Source organism: Gymnoscopelus braueri (genome assembly GCF_963280865.1).
Source record: "Gymnoscopelus braueri genome assembly, chromosome: 22".
Lineage (NCBI taxonomy): Eukaryota > Metazoa > Chordata > Actinopteri > Myctophiformes > Myctophidae > Gymnoscopelus > Gymnoscopelus braueri.
Genome location: NC_137624.1, coordinates 31832466 through 31845055, shown reverse-complemented (window position 1 = coordinate 31845055; position 12590 = coordinate 31832466). Strand labels below are relative to the sequence as shown.

Genomic DNA, 12590 nt, shown 5'->3' with positions numbered 1-12590 from the left:
CCCCCAAAGGAAAGGATAGGGGAGGGGAGGGGAGGGGCGAGGAGGAGAGTGGGCGGGATTAATCGGCTGTGACCTCACTGCCGAAGGGCCAAGCTCAGATTACTTTTCAGCCTAATTATTCAGAAAACCCCAGACCACAGAAAATCCACTGAATGTTCAAAGTTCAGATTTTTTGGGTGTAATTGAGGTCATAAAACCCCCCAAAAAAACATGAAAAATAAAAAAAGTGAAAATGAATGTCATAGAACCTTTAAAATATGTAGCCGAGTCTCATATAATCGGGGGGGGGGGGGAGCGTTCCATAGTTTTAGGCAGTTGAATGTGGGTTGTTTTCACTAAAAAGCAACAGAAAGCAGAGAAAAACACATTTCTCCAAATCCATTAGAATAGGAGTGAACGTGGCTGTTTTTTTTTTGCGATCACGTGATTTCCTGCTTCACTGCTTCATTGGATCAAATGGTGACTCATAGGTTAGCGAAGAGCGACATCTAGCGTAAAAAGCTGAAAACACACGACAACATGCGTCAAAAGACGTCATTGGCGGTCAACGTGTTAACGATGAACTCGCTCCCTGTCTGTCTATCTCTGCAGCGATTCGGAGCCATAAGCCTGGTGAACCAAGATGATTCCTGTGCTCCTCCTGTGTGCCGTCGTCTCGCTGAGTGTGGCAACCAGCAACCTAGACACTCTGTACCCTGACCTGGAGGTCTCTAGAACCATCTATATCCAAGGTACAGTAAACTGTAAATCTGTATGGTCTGCATGTGTGTGTGTGTGCGTTAGCCTGGCATGGCCTGGCATGGGATCTCTGTGTGGAACCTGCATTTCCAAGGGGTGCCTCTGGTGATAAACCCGCCCCATATTTGCATACTGGGCCCTGATTGGTCCCTCACTACTTCGGGAGGGAGTGAAATCCAATCACAACTGAGCGGCGCCAGACCAAATTTGCAGAGGGCAGTGTGTGTGTGTGTGTGTGTGTGTGTGTGTGTGTGTGTGTGTGTGTGTGTGTGTGTGTGTGTGTGTGTGTGTGTGTGTGTGTGTGTGTGTGTGTGTGTGCGTGCGTGCGTGCGTGCGTGCGTGCGTGCGTGCGTGCGTGCGTGCGTGCGTGCGTGCGTGTGTGTGTGTACATTATCTTTCGACTCAAGTTAAAAAGTAAGTGGCCTTTGCTGAATAGACTCTATGCACAGCAGCTATATTGGAAAGAAATCGGGCCTCTTCCTTATTCTTCCTTCACAGGTCTTAGCAATTATACTAATGAAGGCTCTGTTCCATTTAGCGCAGCACAGTGGTTCTCAAACTTTTTTAATTTCAAGGACCCCCATAACTCTGAGAGTGGACAAATGGAACCTAATAATGGACCCGTAATTGTACACTCTCAGAGTTCCAAACCCCCTCTAGGAACCATGAGGGTACCTGGACCACACTGGTGTAGCAGAGTGTTTCCAGTGAGCCAACATGCAGGCAATATCAGCACCCTGACTCTGTTTGATCAGCATGGAACAGACCCTTCATGTATCATTGTGACACCTGTGAAGGAAGTAAGGAAGAGGACCAAATTCTTTCCCATATGGCTGCTGTTGCATATAGCAAGGATTTCTTGTGGGCTGATTATGCAAATAGTGAGTGAAATAATTCCTTCTGAAGAAATGCTCAGATTTCAACACCAGTGCATTTCATGCTTACACAGTGAAACAGTGTTTATCGTCCTCCAGCTGGTTTTGATGACGTACTTGTTAATCCCTCTCATGAAGAGTTAAAAGGAAATACAAACTCTCTCTAATTATTCTATTAGGAAGTTGGTCACTTGAATAAAAACATGTTTGTCATTATGATGATGAGGAGAAAGTGATTTCTCCCACCCAAAATACCCCAATCTACACTGTTACTGTTAAATCCTCAGTGCTTAAACGTAATTCTGAGAGTTTACAAATGGACCCTTATGGGTCCATTTGGTTCCATTGGTATACTCTCTGAGTTACAGACCCATAAGGGTCCATTTGGTTCCATATACTCTCGGCGTTACAGACCCATAAGGGTCCATTTGGTTCCATTTGTATACTCTCGGAGTTACAGACCCATAGGGGTCCATTTAGTTCCATTTGTATACTCTCGGAGTTATAGACCCATAGGGGTCCATTTAGTTCCATTTGTATACTCTCGGAGTTACAGACCCATAAGGGTCCATTTGGTTCCTTTTGTATACTCTCCACAACCTAAACGTAGGAACAATTGTGTGTGCACAAAATCCTAAGTACACACAGGACTAACTGCTCATTTCACATATCCATCTGTCTGTCTGTCTGTCTGTCTGTCTGTCTGTCTGTCTGTCTGTCTGTCTGTCTGTCTGTCTGTCTGTCTGTCTGTCTGTCTGTCTGTCTGTCTGTCTGCCTGTCTGCCTGTCTGCCTGCCTGTATGCCTGTATGCCTGCCACTCTGCTTTGCCGTATTGCGTTATATTATGTAATCCACCCGAGATTATTTGAATTGACTTCTTTACATTCTTAAAGAAATCAATGAAGCAGAAAATGAAGAGCGACTAAAGCTTAGAGAGAATTTGATTTGAAAATGTGATTACAGAATGTAATTAGACAATGTGTTTGGACAACATGATTAGACAATGTGATTAGAGGATGTGATTAGAGAACGCGGTCGGAGAAAGAATATGCTTGCAATGCTTTGACAATAATTAGCTTTGAAACTGAACGGAAATGAGGAACTGAACTATAGACCCTCAGCTGTCTTTCCTGTATCATTGTACGACAGTTTATGATTGGTGGATAGGAAGATAGTAGAGTTGGTAAGTTGGTAGGTAGAGATAGATACAGTACACATTACACAGGCAGACAGACAGACAGACAGACAGACAGACAGACAGACAGACAGACAGACAGACAGACAGACAGACAGACAGACAGACAGACAGACAGACAGACAGACAGACAGACAGACAGACAGACAGACAGACAGATAGACCCACACACACACACACACACACACACACACACACACACACACACACACACACACACACACACACACACACACACACACACACACACACACACACACACACACACACACACACACACACACACACACACTGACTGACTGACTGACTGACTGACTGACTGACTGACTGACTGACTGACTGACTGACTGACTGACTGACTGACTGAGACATTGATCAGAAGGGAACTTCAGGTTTCTTAGCAGCACCACAGTAGGCATGCACAAAAAAAAAGACAGTGACAGTTAAGAGTAGAGACATACAGGCCATAGCTCAATGGGTAGAGTAGAGACATACAGGCCATAGCTCAATGGGTAGAGGAGAGACATACAGGCCATAGCTCAATGGGTAGAGGAGAGACATACAGGCCATAGCTGAATGGGTATAGAGGCCATCTGGGAATTGGAAGATCAAAGGTTCCCCCCGGCCTGCCCAGTGTATGTGACCCTAAGCAAGGCACTTAACCCCTAACTGCTCCCGGGGTAAATGGGTTTTTTACCCAGGGGAGATTCAGAGGATGCCGAGGACAGATTCTACATAAGGCTACAGTATGTGCACCTGTACTCACTGTAGCAATACCCCACAACTATATGGAACACAATTATTATTTTAAAGTCTGGCCTGTCCATCTATTACCAGTAATACTGCACACAGTACATCTATGAATGGAAATATTGTATTGATCCCCAGGGGGAATTTTTAATCTACAGCTGCTCTCATCAGCAAAGCGTAACACAAAAGGCAATAAGCAATTATGTCAAATCAAATCAAATGAAATCAATTAATGCCCGCTATGTGTTAAGATGTTTAATGGCCACAGGCAGCAATGAGCTCCAGTGCCAATCATTCTGTGGAGCATTTTAGCATAATGAGTCTCTCACTGAATGTACTCCTTCTATTGACCAGTCCACCTCCAGGCTTTTTGATTTATTGATTGAGTACTTTATTAGTCAGAAATGTTATGTGTTATCTTTTTAGCATCAGTGTATAATCGTAGCACTGTACTATTTGCAAACTGTTAATAAAGTATTCAATCAATCAATCAATCAATCAATCAATCAATCAATCACTCAATCAATCAATCAATCAATCTACCCTGGCTGGGAGACTACTGCCTCCCGGACTGACTCCTCCTCTCTGACATCACTGCCAGGGAGTCCAGCTCCACCCCCACAACATTACTCACCTTCCTAAACCAGTGGTTCTCAAAGTGGGATCCGGGGACCCTCAGGGGTCCTTGAAGGGGTTCCCTAGCCAAATTAGTTGAACCACTTTTAACCCAGATACATCAGCTATTTGAAAATAGCTGGTGTATGAGCTCGTGGATTCGCTATTTTCAAAAACTCTTGAAACATTTTTTAAACATTTGGAATATGTGTGAAACATTTTAACAACATAAATCGAGTATGGGGGCCCCTGGCACAAAATATACAATACATATTCATTTGGGGGTCCTTGACATGAGAACCACTGTCCTAATCAATTTGCTGAGTGGGTCCCCTGCCCTCAGCCGGCTGCCCCAGTGCAACACAGCAAACCACAGACTGATCTATCATCCATTAATGGATAGAATATAAAGACTGTTGACAGTGGATATGATGTGAAGCTGATATAATGTACTGTATGTATGTACAGTGTCACAGTGGGAATATGGATAAATATGTATAGTCAATCTACAGTGAATATAATATCACAGCAGTTAACCCGAGCAGGCCTCTAAATGATGATGCTAGTGTACAATGCATGGTGGCTTTTTCTATGTAGCTTCATGGCTACCGGCACAAAAGACTGATTAAGTCGATCGGTTTTGTGACGATGGGACGATGAGTCTGTCTGTGGCTGAAGGTGCACAGCCAACCTGAGCTGTACCGAGATGCTGTTGTATCATGCTGTAACACCATATTCCACCATCCCAGCCACAGGCCAGTGTTTCGCGGCAGCGGCCTACTTGGCGGCCATCAGGCTTATGAACAAGCATTGAACAAATACCTTGCCCGCCGGACTAAACAGAATGTTTAGTCCGAATGGAAACAGACCTATGACAATACTGTTTGCACTTGAGCATGTATTATGCTACAGTATATTGGCCGATTCTGTCGACCAATATAGTTACCTTCAGGTAGTTCAGATTGTAATATAGATTTTTTAATTTATTTATGCAGTTTAGTTTTTTACACAGATCACATTTAACACTGAGTTGTATAATGTCTTAACTCTTGAGACTGTAGCTGTGTTGGTTTTAGCGCACAATGAATTGCACGTGCCTTAATTTACTGTAATTGGTATTGCTGACGAATAGAGTTGAACCTTGAACCTATTCTCTTTATGCTCTGAATACCTGGAAACATGTCATGCTGCTGATATAATAGTGATGTCCACAGCTGTGCCATAACCTTTATCTCTCTTATTGCCGTGTTCCAGAGAATGGTCCTCATCTGTCGGTGCTCTCGGAGCAGACCAAGGTGGTGTCACAGCGAGGGGGTAACGCCACCTTACCATGCAAGATACAAAGGGACCAGTCACTGGCGCCCAACCCCAAGATGAGGATCAAATGGACCATGCTGACCGCAGACTACCTGAAAGAGGTTCAACACTTTTTTGTGATGATCATAGAATGTTCAGTGGTAGAAAAGAGAGCTTCCCTTTACTGATTATCTGTGAGATTTAGAGTTGATTTCTTAATAAAACTAGTTCTTAGTTTTATTTTAAGGCCCATTTATACCGTTCAGAATGGATACATACTGTAACTATGTACGTATACGTTCAGAGCTCACAGACTTTCCCTCTGTCTAAGTGGAGGTTCATCCATTCCATCCACTAGAGGATGATGTATAGCTAATCTTATTTCATCTCATGTTCATGTTCTATTATTTATGTTGTCCTCTTTTTATACAAATTTAAAACTACTACAATTTACAATTTAGGCATTTAGCAGACACTCTTATAAGCAAGGTAAACACATACATCAAATGCAGAGAGACAGAGCCTCAGTAAACTAGAATCCATGGTAAACCTAAATTACATTTTAACCTTGTGGTAGAAAACAAGCCTAAGTAACGAAAACATGAGAACAAATGACTAAGTCTGCATGGTCGTCAAAACTAGTGCTACGGGCTAAGGTGGAGAGTGGAGACTACTATTTATTCATTCTTTATTATTATCTTTATTCTTTTTTCATTCCTTTCATATGCTACTTGAACAGATCAATCAGTTATAAGCAAAGGGCTTTCAAAGATGATCGGTCACTGTGTGTGTGTGATGTGTGAGTGCTCCCTTGTGGTTACAGGTGGACGTTTTCGTCTCCATGGATTTTCACAAGCGGAGTTACGGCCGTTTCCACGGGCGCGTCTACCTGCAGAGCTCCGCGCCCATGGACGCCTCGCTGGTCATCACCGAGCTCACCCTGGAGGATTATGGGAGATATAAGTGTGAGGTCATCGACGGCCTGGAAGACGGAACATCAGTAGTGTCTCTGGACCTCCAAGGTATAAAGCCGATAATCGGCGATCCATACAAGCTGTTGATCGGCTGTTCCCGGCCCGCGACACTGTTAAGCATTACGCTTTTCATTTGGGTGAACTTGCTATGTAGAGTTGGTTTCATTGAGTGTTCGTTTAGCTTGTAAGCTGGAGCAGCTTGTCCTTGTGCTCTGGTAGACTCAGGGTTGTGGTCAGACTAAATTTAGCAACCCCCCCCTCCCCTCCCCTCCCAACAGACCTATTTACACACAGAGCCGAAACAATGTAGAAAGAGTTTGGAGAGTCTCCAGTCTTACGCTTAAACACTTGAAAATAAATAGTAAACAGAAAAGAATACATACACAGATTTTGTCTAAAATGCTGTCTCTATCCAGGCATCGTGTTCCCCTACTTCCCTCGCTTGGGTCGCTACAACCTGAACTTCTACAACGCTGAGCGTGCGTGTCGCGAGCAGGACGCCATCGTGGCGTCCTTCGACCAGCTGTACGACGCGTGGCGAGAAGGGCTGGACTGGTGCAACGCTGGCTGGCTGAGTGACGGCTCCGTCCAGTACCCCATCACCAACCCCAGGGAACCCTGCGGAGGCAAGAGCACCGGGCCGGGGGTCCGGAACTACGGCCTGCGAGACAAGGAGAAAAATCAATACGACGTGTTCTGCTTTACCTCCAACTACAAAGGTAAAGAATCTACAACTTGTGGGTGTGTGTGTGTGTGTGTGTGTGTGTGTGTGTGTGTGTGTGTGTGTGTGTGTCATGGGGGTGGGGGGGGGGGGGGAGTCGCCCAATACAAAAAAAAAGAAAGACATGCCATCTCCTCCTTTTTAGGAGACCGGAAGCAGGTCGGAGTCTATAATTTGAGTGAACGTGAACAAAGCTTCTGAAAGATTCTTATGGTCACTAAACTAAATATTGGACCCGATCGTCATAAGCCACTCAATCTTCCCAAGATTTTCATTCTAAAATCTCTTTTTTCAGAGAGACAAATCAGGAGAAAATCTACTTTATTATCGACCTTTCTCTGTCCCAGCAACACACTCTCGCGGGATCTAGCACCAGAAACGGTCGTGAGATCAGACAGCACCCACCATTTGTAAAATGTGTGTACCATTTGGCCTCTAGTGGCTCCAATTGGGATGGCGTATCTTTAATTATTGAATATCTTTGGTATCGCTCTGTCTGATTGCGTACAATACGTGTCACTTTCCTGCCCCTAGGCCGGTTCTACTACCTGATCCACCCCACCAAGCTGACCTACGACGAGGCGGTGAGGGCGTGCCAGCGGGACGGCGCCCAGATCGCCAAGGTGGGCCAGATGTATGCCGCCTGGAAGCTGCTGGGCTTCGACCGCTGCGATGCCGGATGGTTGGCCGACGGCAGCGTCCGCTACCCCATCACCCGCCCCCGTAGGCGCTGCAGTCCCACAGAGGCAGCCGTCAGGTTCAACGGATTCCCCGACAAAAAGCACAAGTTGTACGGAGTCTACTGCTTCAAGGGGCCAAACTGAGACACACGGAGCGTCACTCACACACGCTTATGAGTCAGGAGCAAAAACAGTACGCGCACGCAACGTGCATGCACAGACACACACACACACACACACACACACACACACACACACACACACACATACATTCATACATACATACATACATAGACACACACATACATACATACATACATAGACACACAAGTCGTTCAGGTTTTGCTATCATGGGGATTTTTGGTCTCCACGTGGATAGTAATACCTCGTGTACACACACACACACACACACACACACACACACACACACACACACACATGCACACACACTAGAGAACCAATGAGCGGAGAGAAGGAAGGAAGAAGGCCTTGGAAAGGGTGTATCTGGTATGAACAAAACACATTAAACTGTGATATGATCCTTTATTTTATGAAGACGAGTGTTATGAGTCAGTTATGTTCAAGAAACCATGTTTTTTTGGGAATCTTAGGACCTGTTTAATCTTCGAGGGGTACAGTAGTAGTTTACACACATATTTAAGGTTCATAATTATTTAATCAAATTCCTATGCAGGGCCAGAGATACTGTAGGTTATGGAAACGGCTGTCAACATAGCTGTAGTGACACTGTCAACGGAGGACATGGCGTGTCACATGACTAGAACGACTGAACATCAAGCCCCGTTTATATTCCGTCGAACGGCAGTGTCGTTGCGCGACCGAAACATACCAGATCCACAAGCTCACATCGCATCGGTGCCCCGACGCGTCGTGAGCTTGTAGATTGGCTATTTTCAGCATGCGACACCGTCGTGCGGCGAAGCATAAATTAAACATTACAGTACATTTTGTTCATGGTTGGACCGATATTTAGGGCACTTAAGTTTTTGTTTATGTTTTTTTATTTTTTTTATGTAAAACAACGAAGCCAACAAAAGCTTAACACAGCTCAAATAATCTCTGCTGTCTTGAGTTATCAAGGTGCTATTACTTTGTACTTCATCATAACTTTGTCAGTATTTTATTTTTTATATTAATGTATTGTGTACGGACCAAACATCAATCTCACCACGGAAATGGATAGAAAAACGAATAGAAAGCCATTAACGTTGTTTAAATATAACTACATAGAATACGAGTATCTTGAATAATGTTACTGTTAATGCATATTTTTTTATATATATAAATATTTACATTATTGTTTTGTTTTTCTCTCAAACTATACCAGATTCCCTAGTTTAGATTAATACCTGATTTAAAGGGATCGTTTTCTTCACTTCCATGAGTATCCCTTTAACTCTATTGAAAGAAGAAAGAAAAAGAAAACAAAAAAAACATATATATATACTTCTTTTTGCACTTAACATACAAAAGATGCCCAATAAGCCTATGATGGTCAAACAGGGGTTATAGGCAGACGGTATGCCCCTACAGCAATAGAAAATGCCTGGCATAAAATGCAGTACTGTGCTGAAAAGTGTTGTTACTTAAACTATACAGTACATGTCAAGCTACAATGACAGTGCTCAGTAGATCTACTGCTGCTGCTGCTACCGCTGCATCTCAGTGCTTGGCTTGAACCTAGACTGCAGAGCATGATGACTTAAATCATAAAACATAAAACACAGCCGAGTAGCTCCTATAGTTTTAGATCATAAAAAAAAGAAAACCTTCAGAAACTGCTATTTTTATACAAATAGTTTCTTAGAGTGAATGAGTAAAACCAGAGCCTGTGCGAGCATAGTATTTTTTTCTTCACAGTATTTGGCTATAGAATCGTAAACTAAAGACCTATACACCTAGCTACGAGTAGACTACAAGTTTGAACACAGTTGGTCTGAAACTGACCTGGCTGGAGGTTGTGAAGGATATACTTCCATGTAAGCTTATCAGAATATAAGGCCAGTGGAGCTACATTTATTCAGGTTGGACCCGGTGTCTAATTTAGGCTATAGTCTGTTGTACAACTAAGTATAGATCAGGTTTTAGAGAGTTTTAAAGACGAGCTGAAATAGTGTTTTTGAGAGTATTCAGTTTCCGTAAAGTGATGTATTTCCTAATAATGCAACATGAGCTGAGTTCGAATCAGCCAGTCAGACTGATGGGGTCGGTATTGAACCGCTTGGCCCGGCTATGAGCACTCATCCTGGGCATGGCGAGTGCCATGAAACCGCCTGGAAGTCATCTCGCTCCAACCGCAAAGTAAAAAGAAATATCAAACAAAGCAGTGCTGAATCAAGTTTCTGTTACTGCGTTGAATATTTCACACCTCAAACGCTTTCAGGAAAAAATATTTTCGTGTACTATTTTAGCTTTAAAATGAGATCATCCATAACATGTCTGCCATGTTTGTTAACTGTGTAAGTCTGTAGAATAATGAACATAGCCATACAGTGGAAGATCCATTGACAGGTGGATGTCATGATATTATTGGTTCGAATTGGTTGGTACCTGCTGATGTAAGCACGCATGAGATTTTTGTTTGACGGGTAGTAATCAAAATTGGACTTCTGAATATTAAAATTAATACGCTTTAGTTTTTTCATCTTGTGTTAATGGGGAATTTCGGGCTAGCCTTTTTCTTACCTTTTATATGATGTTATTATATCCTAGGACGACCCCGCTCGGGTTTTTAGCTGCGGTGGACTCGGTATGGAGTTATGAAAATGTTCTACTAAACCACTCGTCCTAGGATATAATAACATCATATAAAAGGTACGAAAAAGGCTAGCCCGAAATTCCCCTTTAACCATGTCCCCAATACTGGCTATGCTCTAAAAGGGTGAAAAACATATATTTTTATTTCAGCTCGTCTTTAAGCCGTCCTCTCAGCTGAACACCACTGAGAGACCCACACATTCATGGTAAACGCTTCTCTAGCAGATATCAAAGAACTGCTGGACGGACTGATGAATATTCCTTTAATGATAAGTCTCAGACATTGTAACACTGTTTTCCTTGTCGACAAAGCACAGGGGTTTGGAGTGATTTGAAAACGTTCTCAGGATAAAGAAAAAGAAACAAAACATTTGTGAAGTACATGTAAATGTTGTACCTATGAGTCTATCACAGTGTTACAAACCTGAAAGTTTTCTTTTCACGTGATTTTCCCATCCAACTATCGTTTTATTTCAACTGATTTGTGTCTATGTAAAAGATTCAGTTTGTTCACATTTTAAGGAAAACAGAGTTGTAAGTTCACCCCTTTTACTTTCTGTAGGCTGTTGGTACAGTATGTCCATTTTACTTTCTGTAGGCCTATGGTACAGCATGTCCATTTTACTTTATGTAGGGCTATGGTACAGTATGTCCATTTGACTTTATGTAGGCCTATGGGACAGTATTGCTTTCTGTAGGCCTATGGTACAGTATTACTTTCTGTGTAGGCATATGATAAAGTATGTCCATTTTACTTTCTGTTGGCATATGGTACAAATGTCAATTTTTGTCACCAGGAGACTTGTTTGTAACTACAGTATGAAAAGGAAACTTTATGGACCCAAAGTGAAATAAAATACAACTATAGACAATTCAGTGTTTTTGGCTCCTGTCATCATTAGTGACCCCGGTACAGCTGAGGTCACTGAAAGCTCACCTGAACTGGATGTACAGTATGCTTTATAACATAATATCATATACAGTGTTGATAGCCAATATAATGTACATTCATTCATTGTTGATAGACTGTTTATGAATTAATATATCAACTGGTGACAGCCATTATAAAGATTTATACACCTAACTAACTAACTAGCACAGAGAATATTCATTAATATTCATTAAAATAATCCATTCATTAATATAAATACTAGTTTACATCACATCCATTCATTAAAAAATGTAAAGTACTTTCAATGTTATTTTATAAATGTGTAAATAGGACAACAATGCTTAACTAGAAAAAGTGCTCCTCGGAGCACAGGTCTCCGCCAGGTCAGGTAGGTTATTGTGGGCCAGCAATGTTCAGAATTCGCCAATCAGGATGGAATATAAAAAATTGGACGGAACCATCTTGATCACTTGACTATAGAGATAATGTGTACTGATTTGCATGATGTTTGGACAAAATTTGTAGGAGTAATATAAAAAAGAAAAATCGGCCTCATGGTGGCGCTATAATAGGGAAATGTTAAAAGGGTGGCGTTTGTTCTTCAACATAGTGCGAATGTACGTGCAAAGTTCCACTGCAATCGGACGCTGCGTTCATGATTTGCGGCATTTTGTTCAAAACAGGCCACTCCTGCAAACCTTAGATGTCAATGTTAGCCAATCAGGATGGAATATGAAAAATCTAACAGATCCATCTTGATCACATGACTATAGAGATCATGTGTACCGATTTGCGTGAAATTTGGATGAAATCTGAAGGCTTAATCTCAAAATATGTGTTTTGCATAAGTCGGCCTCCTGGTGGCGCTATGAAAGGCCAATGTAAAAAATGCAGGGCAGATGTTTTTCCTTGGCCTCTAGGGAGTATGCGTGCAAAGTTTCACGCAGATCGGTGCAGTTACAGTTAAAAATGCAATTTGGCCTTTTATAGCGCCACCATGAGGCTGATTTGAAATTTTCCAAATGGCATTTCTTCCTCGGCCTAGTGGGAATGTGCGTGTGAAATTTCACGGAAAT

General features: G+C 42.5%; 1 protein-coding gene and 1 long non-coding RNA gene across 2 annotated transcripts in view; one reads left to right on the top strand and one right to left on the bottom strand.

The window, feature by feature from the left end:
• Window positions 1-10383, top strand: part of hapln1b (hyaluronan and proteoglycan link protein 1b) — a 37104-nt gene extending 26721 nt beyond the window's left edge. Inside the window, exons 2-6 of the mRNA XM_080419850.1 lie at window positions 592-731; window positions 5428-5591; window positions 6293-6491; window positions 6860-7162; window positions 7699-10383. Of these exons, the coding sequence (XP_080275976.1) occupies window positions 623-731; window positions 5428-5591; window positions 6293-6491; window positions 6860-7162; window positions 7699-7988 (1065 nt within the window). The 5' untranslated portion in view covers window positions 592-622 and the 3' untranslated portion in view covers window positions 7989-10383. The remainder of the gene's footprint in view (window positions 1-591; window positions 732-5427; window positions 5592-6292; window positions 6492-6859; window positions 7163-7698) is intronic.
• LOC308078618 lies at window positions 8200-11488 on the bottom strand. Its single transcript, XR_013932555.1, has 2 exons — window positions 10375-11488; window positions 8200-10276 (listed from the first exon to the last, which is right to left on the bottom strand). It is a non-coding gene; the product is annotated as an uncharacterized lncRNA (long non-coding RNA).
• Window positions 11489-12590: the final 1102 nt, after the last annotated feature.